The sequence below is a fragment of the Polyodon spathula genome, chromosome 4 (genome assembly GCF_017654505.1).
Source record: "Polyodon spathula isolate WHYD16114869_AA chromosome 4, ASM1765450v1, whole genome shotgun sequence".
Classification (NCBI taxonomy): Eukaryota; Metazoa; Chordata; class Actinopteri; order Acipenseriformes; family Polyodontidae; genus Polyodon; species Polyodon spathula.
The window spans coordinates 46,827,871-46,847,557 of record NC_054537.1 but is presented as its reverse complement, the minus strand read 5'-3'; the positions used below and the strand labels follow the sequence as shown (position 1 = coordinate 46,847,557).

Here is a 19,687-nt window from a genome sequence, read left to right as displayed (position 1 = left end):
TGTTTTAACTTTGCAGTAACTGTCACATCAAATGCTGTACTGTACTTACTAACAAAGGTTTGTTTTATCCACATGCAGTTCCTCCTCATTTGGTGTTGAAATAACAAGTTGGTCTAATCTTTTATTTGGTTACATAGGATAACAAAGCACAGAAGGTATTGTGCAGGTAAGTCAGCCTAAAATACATTTTCAGTAAAAGGTCTTGACTTTTTGTTAATTGGTTTTCTAAATGTGTTGTGTGACTTGTGCAATAAAATAAGAGTAACTACAGCATTCATTTAAACCACCTCTAGTAAAAAAAAAAAAAATTAATAATAATAATAATAACAATAATAATAATAATAATAATAAAATAACTTTTTTTAACCACATTTTAAGGTTATTTTTTTCAAACAAATTAATTCTGACATTGTACAGCCAAATCTGCTGATATCTTCTGCACTATTAGTGGTCATTATATACAGGAGGCCTTTACTGTATGTCTAGTGCAGTATATAGTACACACCAGAAATCATCTGTTCTCTACAGGCAGTTGGTCCTGCAATTAGATCAGCTAAACAAACTGATGAAGAAATCTAATCTTTTATTCTATGACAAGAATCCCACAATAGCGTTCTGTTCATTTAGCTATTAGCATACTGTATTTGGTGTATTAGGTGTTAGAAACTTTTGCATTCAGTGTTTTTGGAATAGCTTTATAAAACATATTCTCAAGTGCACTTTGATCTTTTTGTCATTGCATTGAAAGCTTAATAATATGCTACCAAATTTCAAAGTGTTTGCTAGCTTTGTAAATTAAAGTTATTCACCTATAATTTTCCTTACTTTTTGCATTTGTTTAAAAATATAGCTCATACAGGTCCAATAGTTTTAATTAGTGGAGTAAGATAAGTTGTAGAACAGTACAGCCTATAAAAAGGAAGGTTAAAGTATCAGTTTAATTTAGCTGTATGTGCAACACTTTTGGCACAAATCATTTGTCCTCAGTATGTAACCATTACCTAATGGGTATTTACCTCCTAAAGACCCGAAACCTGAATAAGATATAACAAAGCTGCTCAGCCGAGCCTGACACAGTCACGTACAGATCTCAGTGCCATTTTTCCTTTCAAGAACTGACCTGACAGGACAGCCTGTTCAAATAAGTACTTTTTTTTTTTTTTTTACACAAATTATATATGATATTAAAAATAACTACTGTATTAGTTTTACTAATTACACGTATTTGTGCACTACAGCCTGTTGTTTGTTACGTCCCGCTCTGGCCTTAAGTCGCTCCTTCCCAGAGATCAAGCAATGTAAGAAGCCTGACTTTGTGCTCTCCCCCCAGGCTGCAATAGCTCCGGCTGGAGTTTTTTTATTCTTGTTTTGGCTTCGGACAAAATTACGAGACGGTTTGTATAATTAAAGTAATTACTATTACTGTATTTTGTTTGTTTTTGTAATTTTTTTCTCATTCTGTTTTTCTGTTTTTACAGACTACACACAGGCCTGTCTGCAGCGTGTGCTGCGGCACATGTGTAGTAACGGCAGCTGCTGAGCTCAGCGGCACTGCGCAGGACAGAAGGGTGCTCTGGTTGTGATTGCTTACAATCTCTACCACAGCATCTTAATGTCGTTTTGGAGACAACTTTTGCATCACCATTATGAGGGCTGTTAGGCTTCTCTCAGTCTTGTGTGCGTACTAACTGAATGGTTTTTCCAGTAGCTTGCAGAGGTGAGTTTATTTGTAAACCGGTGGACCAGTACCGAGATCACCAACCCGCTTCGTTCCGAACCCGGTACCATACCGAAATGGGACCAAGGTTACCTCTACCCGGTGCTACAGTCACTGAACAGGTATCGAACTGACCTGGTGCTAAAGTAACCAACCGTCACCGAACCGTCCTGGTTCTGACCACTAATGTACTGTAACGACCCAGTGCTACAGTCACTGGACCAGTGCTGATCTGCTACTGACTGTTGCTTACATCCTGGTCCAATACCAAAACGCTTTTTTTTTTCGGATCTTGAACAGCCCATTGCTGTCTTTAAGCAGACTGAGGCAGCACCTGTATATTGTTACTGTACATTACATTGCTACTTGCATAATACCTGGAATTTATCCCTGTGACACATGTAAGGCCCAGTATGCCTGTTGAGGACAAGCATGGTAAATGATGTTCCTGCCTGGGGTCAGAGCTTGCAAAGGAGAAACCGGTGAACCTCAGTTTCTGTGAGTTTTGTGCACATTTCTCCCAAGTGCACGCTAGAGAAACGTCTTTCCCGCAGCTGTACCAAGCACTCTGCATCCCTCAATCCTGCACAGTGCTCTTCCTCATTACCCTCTGGTAGTGCCTGCCCCGTCTGTCCCCTTGGGGTCTCAGGGGGCTAGGCGTGCAGATTGGCAGCATGATGACGTGCTTTCCCTCGCCATCTCCAGGGAGCCATCTGGAGTATTGGCATCAGTGCAAGCCAGACATCTGGGTGCTTACTACCGTTCAGACCTGCAACTTACTGCAGTTCAAGCACATTCCCCCGACCTTTCAGGGCGTAACAGTAACATCAGTCACAGACCCACAGGACACCACTGTGGTGTCTCAGGAGGTAGCAGTTCTGCTGCAAAAACAGGTTATTCGCATGATAAAGACCCATCCAATTGGAGGAAGGGCTCTACTCCAGGTACTTCCTAGTGCCCAAGTGGGATGGCAGCCTCAGAACGATCCTCAACCTCAGACAGGTCAACGTGTATCTGAGCCGAAGGAGGTTCAAAATGTTGACAATGCAAAGCTGTTGCAGTCAATCAGGCCAGGTGACTGGTTCACTACAGTGCACCTCAAAGATGCCTATTTCCACATCCCCATAAAACCAGCGCACTGGAAATACCTGCGGATCGCCTTTCGACAAACAGCATACGAGTTCCGGGTCTTGCCATTTGGCCTCTCTTTAGCTCCCTGTGCCTTTTTGAAGTGCATGAAAGCTATTCTGGCCCCACTGAGACTGAAAGGCATTAGAGTAATCAATTATCTGGATGACTGGCTCATTTGTGTCCAGTCCAACACGTAGCCTGTCACCCCGCCACCTTCAATGGTGAATCATGCAAAGAGCCAGCTCACACCTTCTCAGATAGGCTCCTATCTAGGAGTGTCCATGCAGTCCACTCTGTTGGATGGCAGAGTGCAGAGAACAGCCGTCTGTTTAGAGCTATTTCAGCTCAACAGAGTGCTCACGGTAGTGACGTTCAAGAAACTGTGTTATTTTTCATAGTGAGCAACTGAGCAGGATACAAGTTCCCTGCAAATGTCCTCTTGTTAACAAACATCCTCTTAATACATGGTTTAGTGATCTTTTACTGTTGACTGCACTGCAGGACGTGCACAGAGTACCGACAACTTAAAAACACTGTTGAGTGGTAGATACGGCTTATATTACATCTTTACAAAAGCCAGGTGTCTTTAAAAATATAACTCAGTACTCATAACATCTCTGCCACTGCTGTAAACTTGAATGCTATTTCTATCTTGAACACAATCAGTGAACTACAACGATGGACAAACTGACATTAGCGGTCGTCTAGATAAAAGTAAAAATGTATGTTTGACATACAGATGTACAAAAAGACAGACAGGCATCTCATTATGTTCGCAGAACTTTATATAACTTTAGATAACATAAAAAAGTATATATATATATATATAATATATATATATATATATATATATATATATATATATATATATATATATAACTGGTTTCCTGGACATATGTAAGATATAGAGATAGACTAATAACTCAATAAATGCTCACATAAAAAAGTCTCTCAATAAATTGTGCAAAAGGTCCTTACAGAGTTGCATGCCACTTACTTATGAATTCTTATCTATATGACTTTGTATATATGACAACAAATGACAGTGGCTACTAAATTTTGCAACATAAGATGGATGTGTACTAATAGCCAAACTGAAGATTTAAAGGGTCAAGCATACTTAAAGTTTACAAAATCTACAAATCTTACCTTCAGTTATATTTCCCTGTGTAGTTCTCGTATTCAGGGGGTTGAAAGGAACACGTGCCATGACAAACATAGATTTTGGACTTGAAAAATGTATAAAAGCCATTTAATTTATTTTAAAATGTGAACATGTTCAATCACCAGTATATCACCTTCATTCACCTTATCACCAGTACCAGTGTTCTGGATTAAAACAAAAAAAAGAAACCGGAAAGTAGTTGACTTCAGTTATTGACTTCTAGTCTTTACCCCTGAAATTAACTGCTTACGGAAGCTTTGACATTACTACAATATTTTTGGCTTTTTAACTAATAAGCTGCTGCTCTAACCAGGGTCGTAGACAGCCATGAAAAGTCACAGAGGCACTGATGTATAGTAAGTTACAGTGTCTATCGGGGGCAAACAAAATCTACATTTGTCCAGTGATCCTGCTCAAATGCTTTCTGTCCAACTCACTGCTTGTAAAAGTCCACAAAGCAGTTCTTCTCAGCAGTGAAACAGGAAAACAAGACACTTTGCACATTGCACCTTGATGATCCCTTTGCAGCCTGGGTATTTACATCTACATCTGGTTTCTTCCCAAACAGGCCAGTGGTCTGTGTTGTCCTTACGGACAGGTGTCGGTGCACTGGACCCACAGGCCCTCTTCCTTTTTTCAGCCAGACTTGCCTCAACACAGTGGGATGGTCTTCCCTTCCGCTTCAGGTTGATTTTGTTCTGCTTACAGAGACAACTTGGCTACCTCAGTTTAAAACTCCAATAAACTGAGCTGCTCTTTCTTTTGGATGCCACAGTCAATGCAATCTCTCCGGTACAGGAGCCAAGCCTGCACAAGTGTGAAATCCATCCACTTCTTGGATCTAATCTTGGTTCGGTGCAGTGCGATGAGTGAATCCAGGAGGTCCATCCCACCCATGCTCTGGTTGTACAATGTAGCAGTACTGGGGCATGTCACTTGAACAGCTTCCTTTCACTTCTTGTCCCATCTCTCCACTGTGGAAGTTGGGTTGGCTGCTGCATAGGTACTCAGGACAATCACTGGATGGTAAACACCATTGTCATTCATAAAGGTCCATCCAGCCAGATGATTTAGTCTGTCCCCACACTGTGGATCTTTTTTTTTTTTTTTTGCAGAGCCACTTGCAGGTCAACGCTACAGAACCAGTTGTAGGAGAGGTTGTCTGGGATGATGCTTGCAAGTTGCAAAACTACATTCCCACTTGCACCAATATCTGGCATCCCATCAAGAAGAGGAATGGATCCCGTGTAGAGGTCAAAATTGTACATGATCCCATTGCTCTTGGACAGTACAAACACTTTGTACCCCCAGCGTGTGTAATAGCCTCCCCAAATGAAAGACTCACGCACCATTAATATTCAATAATATTCACAACGTGGGTCCTTAAACTATTGAGAATTGTTAAAATGAGCATAAACTGGTCCGCTAAACTGCAGTTACAAGCCGCTTCCACTAGCGGTTTAGCATTGGAATATTACTAAACTGGATTCTGTAAACTGTGGACTTCCAAGGGAATTTATTATTCCTTATTATTAGCCAGATACATACTTGTTTTTAATCAACATTTTTTCTTTGGCCCACCTTGTAAAGAAGCCGTTAATAATCCTTGGTTGTTTGAAGCCATTCGAACACATTTAACTAATTAGTAACAGCTGTGGCGGTATGAAAATATTTTGAAGAGCACGGGCTAGAGATATCAACGGTACTTTTAATGTATGCGTATATAACGGGGGATGAAATGTATTTTATTTTGGGCAAAGCAACAGTGAATTGCCTACATAGTTAATTATTGGTATGGTTTTAACGAGGGGTGCCTCATAGCTGGCTACGGCCTAGCTTATATATCCCATTTGAACCCGGATAACTAATGATGCAACTGACTTCAGGAAGAACCAATTCTGAAAGCGTTCTCTCGAGAGCAAGTGCATACAAATGTTGAAATAGCAGGTCTCAGATTCCAAACATTATCTTTTTTAAATACCTATCTGCACAATGTGAGTTGCTTTCAAATGTAATATATAAATAGAAATGACAATGCACTAGGTCATATTAAAAAAAAAATATATATATATATATAATTCTTTAGCACATCACATATTGGAGAATGTTGAAAGAAATGACTGAATCAATGACGTTTGTATGTTACTATTGAAGACCCTATTCACAAAGCTTAAATTTGAGAATTATTTACAGTGAATTAACAACAGAGAATTGGAACAGTATTACAATGTTTTGGTTTTTTTATGTAAATAGTTTGTATACACTAAAATAGCAAGTTTAACTAAGGCCGTTTGTAAAGTTATTCATTTATATATTTATTTAACAGACTTTCAGGGCAATATCAAAAGGAAAAAATCTAATTGATAACAGACAGCTAATTTACCATATACCAAATCAGCTCTTTCATATACTATACCGATGACTCAATTTGACAACCTTTCACAGCACATCCTGTTTAACAAGACACATTTGCTTATCATCTCTCCAGTGATACATGATTTGACATCTTGTCTTTTCTAACTTCCAGTCAAGGTGCTCACTGACATGTTCGATCAGATTTATATATTATATTACTACTGAAATACTTTCTATTTATTTCTGTAATAAATACTGTAGTCATTATTTAATATTATGTACACCAACTACAGTAGGCTATACAGAATATTTTATACAAATATAATAACTATATAAATATGTACTGGATATTTCTGAAACCTTTTTATTATTTGTTATTCAGACAATACCGAAATTTTCGGGAAACTGCTGTAGCGTACAGTTATGCTCCTAACATTTGCAGAAAGATAAAATGACATGGGCACCCGCAACCAGATTATTTAGAAAACCGTAGTTATTAGTGCAGCCAAAGACTTGAAGATATGAATCGTTTAAAAAATGCAAAGTTGTGGTTTTACAGAGTAAGCTCTCAATATTTTTTTTTTCAATAAAAACACGTCTATACTAAAATTAGCAATTTCATTTTACACTTAACCTGGATTGTAATCATTTCTATCACACCCTGACCTCCAGTCCCAACCCCACCAATTAAGATTAAGGTGTAATTCCACAACCGTAATTAGTCGTTTGCATATTATATAATAATTCACAACCGTAATCGCATATATATCTATATATATATATATCTTATGATATATATATATATATATATATATATATATATATGTGTGTGTGTGTGTGTGTCTATATATATTATATATATATATATATATATATATATATATATATATATATATATATATATATAAAGCAATTGACTTTTAGTAAAAAGTGCTCATTGCAAAAGTGCTCCCGTTAACATAATATTCAAGTCATAGGTACCATTGCGTAACGTCTTGCAGATTTTTCCATGCTAATAAAGGCATTGAAATTAATATCGTAACTAAGGTCTGCTTCCACGACGGTGTGGTGCGCTGCTCCAGTAAGAATATGGAACCACTGGTGTACATCTTGGTTGCTATCACTACGATTAAGGGTCAAAGCGTTTTATTTCCCAAAGCTAATATATTACAATCTAACAAGTAGAACATGTTGCGCCACACTTCTTTATAGGTAAGAAGGATCAATATCATTTCCTTTTGTATGCACCTGACTGACAGCTTGATAAAAAAACAAAGAAAGAAAAATACCCCACCAACATGTTCCTATTTTGGTGTGATCGTGAAACAATACTTAGTGCGCTCCTGTGGTAGGCTGGTGGAAAATGTTCTTATAGTGTAGTAAATGTATCAGCTTACACCTGCTTCCATTACCTGTAATCTACGTAGTTTGATTTCTGTTTGTTATTTTTAAATCGTATTTTAAATATGCTTTAGTTTACCGTATTAAAATAAATATTTCCAGACACAATGCACAAACATGTTTTACACACAGAAAAATACAAGCTTGACAAAAACAGAATTGCATGTTTAGGTATCGTTATAGCTCAATTTTGATGTCATAATTGTATTTTCAAATGCAGCATTTCTTCTTTAATAGCTTATTTTTTATATAAAGAGATGACATTATAAACTTTACATCTGAAGTTATTTTTGTCTTGTAACACAATACTGTAATGCTGCAATTATTTAATACGGGTTTTAGATTTGATCACATGACGTCAGTTTAAACTTATTTTGAGCCGAGTCTGTGTCCTAATTAAACTCAGAAAAAGCTGTTAATCACTTGTGTGTTTACCTTTGTATCTTGACTGAGCCTGATTCTGTCGTTTAATTTTGATTTCAGGGACGTGGCAAATTGCTCATCGCTGATCCTAATTACATTTAATTGTTGCAGTGGTCTAGTTTATCGTTGTGCTTTTGTTATTTTCACTCGTTTAAACAAATTTCTTTTCAGCGTAAAATACCCAGTACGGAGTGTACAGTAATAGCAAGCCCATCATTAAAAATCTCATTTATTTGTAGCAAAGACCAAAAAAAAAAAAAAAAAAATCTTAAACCCAGTCTTTAATTAGTAGTTTTCTCTTTATTAGGATTCATATGCAGTTTGACAACGACTAATTAACATATAAAGGGAGGTTGAGATTTGGAAAATTAAAACGAACAGTTGAAGCTGTATTTATAGTGCTGTCTAACAAGGCACACGTGTGTTCATGGTTTATTTACTATGGTTTGCCAGAAGGTGGCAACAAACCATATACTGACACTTCAATACAGAAATGTATTAAATGCACATGGCAAACATGAAAACAAGACTTTATTATTTTTGTTATAAATGACTGCATAATTGTATCTCTTCATGTGCACTTTCTATTTACAATACATTTCAATTACTTTGGGTGTACCATAGGCAATAAGCTCACGTTTATAGGGTGGCGCCTAGGATTCTGTGTAACTGTGTCTAGTTATTATAACGTGCAGTTGAACAGAAATTAAAAGCGTGGATTTAAAAATAGATGTGACCTTAACGGAAGTAACTGATAAAATAGGCAGAAATAAAAGGATGTATGCTGCTGCGGCTGGTATGCTTGCTTCAAGCTTAATTGAACAGAGCTTGCCATTACTAGCTTATTTCAAAGTTGTATCTTTAGTTCCTAAAAATTATTTTAAATCATTTGTCAGGTAGATTGTTTATCCAGCTATTCGTTTGCTGTGAGGGATTTCCCGTGCTATGTGTTACCTTACGTGCTAATGGACTTTTATCGCTCTAGATTAATTTCATAGAATTCAGCTAGCGGAGAGTTCAGACCTCATGAGCTTACTATTCACTGTACCTAGGAAAACTTCTGCAAACTGTCTGCAATAGTTTCAAGAAAGTCCCGCCCCTCTGCAACGCCCCTTAGAAGCTGGAGCCTATTTAAGTACAAAGTTCCTTTTTCTTAGTTTTGTGTCGATTAAGAAATCTGATCGATTTCAGAATTCACAAAGAGCATACATAGCAGAGGTAAGAAAAAAGTCTCAGCAATTGAAAAAAAAACAACAAAAAAAAAAAACTTGACGTACAATGAATGGGATTCCAGAAATAACAGCGTTTATCATTCAGAAATACAAGGGAAGGCATTCAGTCGGATCGTTTCAATATTTTGAGAATTTGTTTTTAATTCTGGGTTAATTTCAAAGTATGTTTTGCAGCATGGAGCTTTTGCAACAATAACTATCATTACTAAACTGTAGCGGGACTCTTAGTTTGGATTTACTTGCAGGATAGAAAACAAAAATAATGTAATTTGTAAAGTGTGAATTTAGATAAACTAATCCGAAATACATTTATTTGTAATTTTCTAAGTATATAAAAACGCATGCTTATTTTACAAATGTTCATTCCTAATCAGCCTGGAAAGGTATTTCTGTAGAGAATTCTGTTTCTACACATATTTCATGGTATCCCTTCTAAATTCTAATATGCATGCATTTTGACAGAGATGAACTTAGACAGTGACTGCAGCATGTCAGTCAGTTGTGGCAATGGGAAACTTAGGCAGTGGCTGATTGAGCAGATTGACAGCGGGAAGTACCCAGGATTGGTTTGGGAGAGTGATGACAAAACCATTTTCAGGATTCCATGGAAGCATGCTGGCAAACAAGACTACAACAGGGACGAAGACGCAGCTCTCTTTAAGGTACTTAAAGCGTTATTACAGAGCATCGGCTCTGTTTGTCGGTCCACAGCAGATCACTGTTGTCTCAAAGCGCAAACGTAGAGTCCGAGACGGTGGAAGCTTTTTGTCAACTTTATATTTTGGCTCCATCAGTAGACGTTTATGACAAATCGTGCACATTTTAACGTTTACATTAATTAATTAACCACAAGGTTTGTAGAAACTGTAGGTTATTTATTTAGAATTTTGCCATCAAACATTGTAATCTTTAATATTAGGATACACCTGATTTGTTAAGATGTATATATTATTTGCAAATACTTACATTTTCTGTTTTAGTTATTTTATATATATAATTTACGAGTGATTGCAAAAAGTACTTAACAACAGCAATAATAACACTAATACTTCAATATCCTGCTGTGGCTGTCTTTCCTTCAGCATCATATTATCCTCTGGTACTAAATATCGTTATGTTTCTCTCTGTTTTGACTGATTTGTTCTCTTCCACAATGGTTAACAGTGTTGCCTGTGAATATGTTATCTAAAGAGCACATAGTGTATTTGAATTATAACTGCACCCTTTCTGCTCAAAATGAATGCATTGTGCTTTCTGATGTTTCTTTTCTTGGGTCTCCTTGGGCCTATTAGAATGCTTACAGAAATGTATTTTTAATTGCTTGTATAATACCTTAAAGTAGATAGCATGACATTAAAGCTTAAATTAATTTTTTGGTCTTGATTTTTTCTAAAATGTATGAGGTAGTCAAAACAGTAAAGCAGTGTAAGAACAATTAAGCATGTACATTTTACACAGCTGCTGAGTATTTTTAGCAAAATATTTTTACACCATAATAAACTTCGTTATTTCAAAGCCACCTAGGAATTCAAGTTTCAAAGTTTTCATAAGTGTCAGAATATATAATGAATCAGTGTTAAACAAATTGTACCCCTTTTGTTTTAGGGATGGGCACTTTTCAAAGGGAAATACAGGGAAGGGATTGATAAACAAGATCCCCCTACATGGAAAACAAGGTTACGATGTGCCTTGAACAAGAGCAATGACTTTGAGGAATTGGTGGAAAGAAGTCAATTGGACATTTCAGATCCTTATAAAGTTTATAGAATAATACCAGAAGGTTCAAAGAAAGGCAAGTATTTTTTTGTTGTTGTTGCAAACTTGAACTCAATAGAAAATCCTGTGGTGGTTTTATATGTTTCACCCTCAGGACCACCCTTAGGCTTTAAGCTAAAGTAATTTAGGATCGATCTGTTTCACTATGCATTTATTCCAGGACAAAGTTTTCCCCAGTTTTCTGAAAAAATGAAACATTAATGTGGTCACAGAATTAGCATTATAGTTTACTTAATAGTTTACCAGAAATAAAAATAGTTTATCATGCATACACATTTTCGTGTTGATTTTGCAATGCCTGATTAAGATTAACCATGTTTTTTTTTAAATTACGAAACTGGCATGTATTATAAATAATGGGGGTTACACCATATATATATATATATATATATATATATATATATATATATATATATATATATATATATATATATATATATACATATCTTATAACTTTAACAAATCTGAATTTTAACATGTTTTTAATATACTTCTACTATTCTTTACCACAGCGTTGATTGTATATTGATACACATCATTAAACATTTCAGTGTAGCTATTTTTGGGCATATAGTGCGCTAATTTATTTAAAGTAAAGTACATTTTGTTATGCGACGTAAGGAAATTTGCACATGTTCCGTAAACAGAAAATTAGTCAATGTTAGAAAACTAGCTATGCTTTGAGTCCTTAATTCTATATTTTTTCACCAGTAAGCATGAATGAGCTCTATTTAACTCTCTGTAAATCTGACCCAATGTGGAGCTCCAAACTGTATTATCATCCTTGATCGTGCACAATGATGAGATGCTTAAGCACTGCAAGATTGTATTTGAATTAATGCCCCTCTTTTATGAGTGTATTAATTGGGATTTATTTTAATTACCAAAGCAGGAGCCAAACAAATTAGCATGGAGGAGCAGTCAGTACATATGAACTCTCTTGGCTACACTATGCACCCTTCATATCCTCCCCTGCAAACTCAGGTAACCCACGAGTGTTAATCGGTAGACATTTTTCTTTCCAGCGTGTTGCTTTGTACACTTGTGGTAAATGCAATCACTTGAAGCATGGGCAAATGCATATTAAATGTACTCATTTGAAACAAAATACTATTACAATGCATATGTGATCATAAAAAAAAAAAAATGTATTATTTTGTTTTGAGTATACTTCTGTTTTAATAGTGGTTACTCATGTAACAGACCCATTCTTTACATGCAGTATTGCGCTGTGATTAGGTATAGTAAGCCTTACACACTATTAATTAAACACTGCTAGAATTACTTTGAAAGTAATACCTCTCTCACCAACCTTATGCTGCTCACCATTCTAACAGCATCTGCTGTGCAACATTATTTTTCATTTTGTCGAAAGGAAAATCTGATAAGTGGTTAAGCTTCAGTATTTCATACTAAAGGTCAAGGCATTTACATTTATTTTAATGACTGAAACATAAGTTACTAATTTTCCAGTCCCCTTATGTGTTGGCACTGACACTCTTACACCAAAGGTATCCTAGAACTAAGCATTGAAAGTTATATACTGGAGACATTATTTATAATTGTTTGTATCCACATAAATTTGTAGAGCCTAAGATGGTACAAAAATAAGATAAAAGCATTAAAACGTGTTAAATATGGTGTTGTATTCTGTATGTGCCACTAACCTTAGTAGAGCAATTGATGCTACTACCTTGTAGCTGAACTATGGATAGCAGCTCATACAGAATAATGTGCTATATGTTATTTTATTATATGTATCTATCAAACTAGTGTAACCATTTAAGATGATAAATTGTCTGTGATGTAGTCTACAGCCTCTTTGTTAATATTCCCCTAACTAACTGTAAAACCCAATCTATAGCAATATTTTTAGCCATAGAGACAAACGGTCTCCCTCTTTCTTGAAACTGATTACCCTTGTGATGAGTGGACAAGATAATAACTTATGTGAGAAATAGTTTCAAAATGGTAAGGGGTGCTATATACTTTAACATGTAATTGAAACAAATGTGTACACATCTTGCAAACTTGATTGGGTATTGCCATAAAATGAGGAAATAGCGCAAGTCATAGTGTAGCATTTGTGTTCATTGAATCCACCCCTTTGTCTGTGTGCAGTGGCTTGATCTAAGCTAGCTTGACTCTGTCTTGTACAGGTATCTAACTACATGGTGCCTCATGAGCGTAATTGGAGGGAGTATGAGCAGCCTCACTCTGAAATGCCTTACAGCCCATGCCCATATCCTACACGAAACCATCCCTGGCAAGGCGGTGCTTGCGAAAATGGTAACTGCTGAGCACCTTCTTTATGCATTTGTGTGTGATGATTATTTCATAAGTTAGTTTGAAACAACAACAACAACAAAAAGTTCACCTTTTCTGGAGAACAAGGACAAGTGAGCAGCAAAAAAAAGTTTGCAAGTACTAAGTAGAAGGCTTTTATGACATACTTTTAATTGAAGCTAGTTCTCCAAAATTGAGGTTAATTCTTTAATAAGCATCCGTTCCTGCTGATAATGGAAGGACAGTATTGAGTCTTGGTAAACCTGCTGTTTGATGGTATGTTAATTATTTAGGCCCATATAGTAAAGGAACCAGTGCTGATAACATGCAGGTGGTAACAGTATAGATGACTCATGTGTGCCAGGGTCTGCCAAGATGTAAACCTTTTTAAAAAGGGGACTTTTTGCATGATCTTTCAGTTTTAAGCACAAGTCAAATTTCCTCTTCATGTTATCACTGTTGGAGGTTATATTTAATAGAGTATGATTCATCTATTGCTCTGTATAATATCACCATTAAATCTAACAGAAAAACAAGTTATACAGGTAAACCACAATTTAAATTGAGTGTCTTTTTAAAAGTCATGTAATAGTAACTCTGGTGTGTTAGTGATTTAAGCTTTGAGGTGAATTTTACATGTTGATGTGTCACATATGCAGGATGAAAGAAACATATTTTATTGCAAACATGAATTTTCATATAGAAATATCAGGTACCATACTGATTTAGGGAATATCTTTACTTTCGGGGAGTCTTGGACTTCCTAGGTTATTTCACTTGTACAGTCAAATTGCCCCCACCCCTTCATTAACCAATTAGCTTGCTCCTATATTATTGACATGCAACCAACAAATGGCATGCTTTTACCTGGAGAACAATGCTGAAGTGCAATGAGGACGTGCGCTTTCAAAACTTCACGTGTGAAGTGAACCTCGTTAACACAGCAAACAAATGTCTTTTCACAATAATATGGAATTATTTAAAGAAACATTATTTGTAAATGTTCCCATTTTTTTCTGTTAGCAGGTTACCAACTAACAGGATCATTTTTTTGTTCACCTACTGACTCGCAACCTCAGGGTCTTTCACTAGATTCTGCCATGAGGTCTGCAGAAGCTTTTGCACTTACAGGTAAGCACACACAAATTATGAATTTCTTAGAAAACTAGATAATAGGTCCTATTTACAAAAAGTTTAAGGACTCGCTCGTGGAGCATCAACAAATGTTATGGCCAATCTAGCCAATGGGGAGTGCTGATTATTGTTACTGGTACAAATCTGTTTATTTTCATTTTTATTAAAGGGAAAGTCATTTAAAGTCATTTTATTAGGGTCCGTTCACAGTACAGTACATACAGTAGGATGTATACAATACATAGCACACAATGCCAATTGTGTTTCTCATAACAAATCTGAATTAACAGCCACATTTAGATTCATACTGTTATACTGATTTTAAAATAGGATTTAAGTAAAAAAGAAACTGGTAACTAATGTACTTATGTGGGAATTATTCTGTATACAACTTACAGTGCCAAGCTGGTGACTGGATGTTGTAATAGGACTTAAAGGGAGTTCCAATGCTAATTTTCTACACACATTGAAATATTAAGTTCATTTTATCCCGGCTAATTGGATGCAGGGTTCAGACAGACAGATAGTTTTAACTGTACTGATTGATCCCAGAAACAAATGGCTTGACTGGAGATATTACTGAACAGGCTGTGACCAGCTGTACAGCAGACAGGTTAGTTAAAAATGGCAATTTGAATCAGAATAAGCTGCATGGTGGAGTAACGTTTTGCTTAGAAAATAGATGCCGATTCTGGAGACAGATACAGATAAGCTCTTTTTTGCTCTTTTGTTCTTAGATTGCCGCCTAAACATTTGCTTATACTACCGAGAAACCCTGGTTAGAGAGGTGACAACAACAAGTCTGGAAGGCTGTAGGATATCTTCAAGCCCAAGCATAGATGACAAAATCTACAGCTACAGCGGCATGGACCAGGTCATTTTCCCCTTCCCGTTTCCAACTTCCCAGAGAAAAGGCATGGAGAAGCTACCAAACCATCTGGAGAGGGGGGTGCTGCTGTGGATGACTCCAGATGGGCTCTATGCCAAAAGACTGTGCCAGAGCCGGATCTATTGGGAAGGGCCTCTTTCACCATACAGCGATAGGCCTAACAAACTAGAAAAGGAACAGACCTGCAAGCTATTCGACACACAGCAGTTTCTGACAGGTACTGTAAGGTCTATACATTTACTTATACTTTTGAAAATCAAATCAGTCATTTTCATAAATTGTGCTGAATATTGGGGCTTGTTAAAGCTGCTGAGTGGTAAACCATGGAAACGGCTGCTTCAATGCACCTCCACACACTGTGACCTGGATCTTTAAGGAAGTGTGAGGATAATTCAGCCACCAGGGCAATTCAGTTATTGGCCTTTTAAATTGGAAAGTGTCAGAGGTTATAGCTTATTTTATTTATACTGGACAGTTTTAAACTAGGAACTGTACTGAAACCATCATTTTTAATTAGGCCTCCAAGGAGCCACTAGTCTTAATCTGGAGTCAATCCAGTAACCTAGGAGTGAAAGGGATTGTCAGCTGCTGTCATTTCATTGAGCCTCCACCCAAATGTACCAGTTATTGAGCACTGTAGTGGCAAAACATGTCCTCTGGTGGCAACTTAAACTCTTCTGACTATATTATACTATACACCACCATAACTTAACTTTGTACACATTATAGTACATATTAAATATGACAGACCAGTTGGCATTTAAGTAATAGCCCTTTTGATTCAAAGTGAAACATTGTCCAATGAAAACTTGTAATTGGACAGTGAAACAAAAGACATGTTCAATGGCTATGATACATACACACTTAGAAACATCATCTACATTTATATGCAATAAAACCTAAATGGCCATACTGTAATATGTACCTAACTACGATTCTAGCTATATTCCCCAGCCCAGGTATAATCTCAACTTTATCAGCACCATTCCCCGGTTGACAATAAGTAACTCCTAGAATAACATGATTAGAGTAGGTCTCAGTATTTATTTATTTTTTACTTTTCCTTTTGTTCCTTCAGAACTCCAAGGCTATGTCCATCATGGACGTTCGATGCCACGGTTCCAGATCGTCTTGTGCTTCGGTGATGAGTTTCCTGATCCACAGAGGCAGAGGAAGCTGATTACAGCTCATGTAGGTTACATCTAAACTTAATTTAAAGCATAGCTTATTCAGATCTATTAAATGATCTTCAATGGTATGGAAATGGCAATGGTAATGGTATGTTTTTGATATTTTGACATATCAATAGTAGGACCATAGAACAAACCAAAAACACTGGTTATATCCCCTTGGAGGAAAAGTGGGAGTTTAATTAGGTGAGATCTTCTTGTTCACCATTAAATCACCTTTAGCAATCAGGAGCAAACTGTTCAAAAATGAGAAACTCAGATTTCTTCTGAGTAACTAATACAATAGTACCCTCACTTGCACAGAGGTCTAACTAATGGTTTTACTTAGTTACAGTATATTCAGTAAAACGTGAATAACTGGGAAATATAATCAATACAAAAAATACCACTAAAATTGAATAGGCATTCTGTGACAACCACCTCTTATTAAATCCAGACCTTTCACAAATATAACATACATTTTAGAGTGTAATTCATACATTATGTTTTATTATTTAAAAAAGAATAATAAAAAAAGAATCGCAACGCAGTACAATGTTCTGTATGCCTTTACGTTTGGTTTTCATGTCTGCTGGTCACACTGGGGCTCAATGATGAACTGTGCTTTTAAATAACCCAGTAGTGGAAATAAGGAATACACAAGTTACCTAAAACATGAGTTTAAATGTACTTTTTTTTGTTTCTCCTAGGTGGAACCCATGTTTGCAAAACAACTGTATTACATTGCGCAGCAACATAGCACTGGTCCTGTCATTAGAGGATATGATTTACCCGAACATGTCCCTGCTCCTGAGGACTACCAAAGGGCTATTGTTCACCCCTCCATCCAAGAATGAAGATCCATTTTAGATTATGTAATATTCATTTGGATTACGGAATCATCCATGGAAGGTAATATCACTTAGCATGCAGTATCTGAGCGGACTGAGAACTCGATAAGAAGATACGTAACAACTTAATATACTTTCACAAAAACCATGGAAAGAGGAACTACCTACACGTTAGAGGAAAACTAACAAAACAATTGACTTGCAGGCAATTTTGTATTCCTATCAAATGATTGACTGGATAATTTTGCAGAAACTGCAATATTTATTTGTTATCCCACCTTCTCAAGCTAGAACAGAACATTTGTTTTCTTCAGTCGGAAGAAAAGCCATTATTGGGTACAATACCCTAACATTGCTATGTTTTTTTATATTGTTTTTTTTTTTATTATTATTATTACATATTTCATTTTGATTAAATGTCTTTTATTTGAAGACTTACACAGTATTTGTTTCCACAGGAATGTGAAAAGCTTCCCACTGAATTTTCTGTTAACGCCTGACTTAAATTTACCCTGTCACAGAAGCCATAGAGACATAATAGTGCCATTTAATATCATGTCTGTAGTGTCACAGTGGCTATATTATGGGTTTAATCCAGGTCTAACTCCTTGTTGGTTTATATTATTATCCAATTCAGCGAATTACATTTTTTTATTAATCAATATTATACTATAAAGATTCTTGGCACGTTTAATGAGTTAGTAGTTACAGAACATTTGTTGCAGATGTTTCCTAAGCCATGTACTTTATAAGGAACTAGTGTATGATATTAGTGTCACAAATCATGCAATAATTACAAAAAATGACAATAAATAAAAAACAATTCCGCAGTACACCTTTTATGCACTCGAATCAGTGTCGTTCACTTCATTGCTCCCATATGGTTAGATTCCGTCCATATAAAAAAAAAAAAAAAAAATGTAATGAAGCAGGGAGAAAGCAGCTAAACATCCAGTTATTTTACTTTTCATAGCTTTTTAGAAATCCAAAATATGTTCTCTTGAATTGATACATTTGTTAATATGTAATATATAATACATGCTAACACAAGTCTGCCCTTTTGTCTTAAGCACGTAATATCCTGTTAATAACTCACGCAGGGTTGGTTTTGAGAGTGCCCAATAGTGGCTTACTTTACAGTAAACTGAAATAATCTCAGTGATAGAGGTAGGGTGGGCTACCCACACAGCTTCCTGGCATGTGCTATGTCATTGTTGGAAAACACAAGATTCAGGTAAAAACCCACGTGTCAAAGTCTTCCCTAATTATCTGTTGCTGCCTCTGAAACAGGAGGGGAAAGACCCTGTGGCAAGAGGTACAGGAAGACCATTTCTGTGAATAGGTGTTTCAGTGTAAGCTTGTAAACAGCAAGCAGCAGAGCAGTGGGCTTTTGGTTTTACTGCAACTAATTTGAAACTGGGGCTAACTGGAAATGCTTTTGCCTCCCACTACATTTGAAAAAAACAGCTGCAGAACATCGATCTGCTTGACCAGAATATGCACCCAGGGTATATTTTGAGCTAAATGGCATAAAATCCATGTGTAACTCCCAGAACAGCATGTTTAATGTTGCCTATACCCAGTACTGTAATGTGGGGGTTTAGAACCAGATTGCGTAGCATACTGTGGAAACAGGTGTTTTTTTTTTTAATCCTGAACAATAGAAGGTGATTTCTGACATAACTCAACATAGTCAAACCATTATTATGATGAAAGTTGTGAAAAACAGGGAACATAGCATCTGCTTTGGTTCCCAATGCATTTTAGACCATGCATTTGTTCTTGATAACTGATTAGTAGTAAGGTAAAAAAAAAAAAACGTTTTGGCTAGTGTAATGGTCAGTGTACTGAGACAGTATTTTGTATATTTTATTTATTTAGAGCTTGTATTTTATGTGCCCAAAATTGCCCACATTCTGTAATAAATATCCTTTCAGAGAATTTTATAAACTGACTCGGTTTCTTCATAGATACGGCATGGAGGTAAACAATGCTGAATGCATGAAAACTGGATTAAGCATTAGTAATGTTATTACCCTCTTTATGAATACAACTCTAGATGGCTCATTGTTTAATACCAAATCAAAAAGACTTACAGGACTAGACCACTACAGGTGGGACACGAGCCCCTATGTTGATCTTCATTGAAGAATTGTAC

At 36.3% G+C, this 19,687-nt stretch overlaps 1 protein-coding gene across 4 annotated transcripts; it reads left to right on the top strand.

Moving 5' to 3' along the window:
• On the top strand, nt 1–19,450 carry LOC121314591 (interferon regulatory factor 4-like). Of its 4 annotated transcripts, none has more exons than XM_041248014.1 (9): nt 1–166; nt 9,887–10,086; nt 11,030–11,216; nt 12,093–12,184; nt 13,360–13,489; nt 14,510–14,617; nt 15,358–15,726; nt 16,588–16,700; nt 17,389–19,450. In XM_041248014.1, exons 2-9 carry the CDS (start codon nt 9,889–9,891, stop codon nt 17,533–17,535), a joined length of 1,344 nt encoding a protein of 447 aa, XP_041103948.1. In that variant the 5' UTR covers nt 1–166; nt 9,887–9,888; the 3' UTR covers nt 17,536–19,450. The 4 variants fall into 4 exon arrangements, with proteins under 4 accessions (XP_041103948.1, XP_041103949.1, XP_041103946.1 ...); XM_041248015.1 differs by lacking the exon at nt 1–166 and adding an exon at nt 8,521–9,410 and having other exon boundaries at nt 14,513–14,617; XM_041248012.1 differs by lacking the exon at nt 1–166 and adding an exon at nt 8,522–9,410.
• Nucleotides 19,451–19,687: the final 237 nt, after the last annotated feature.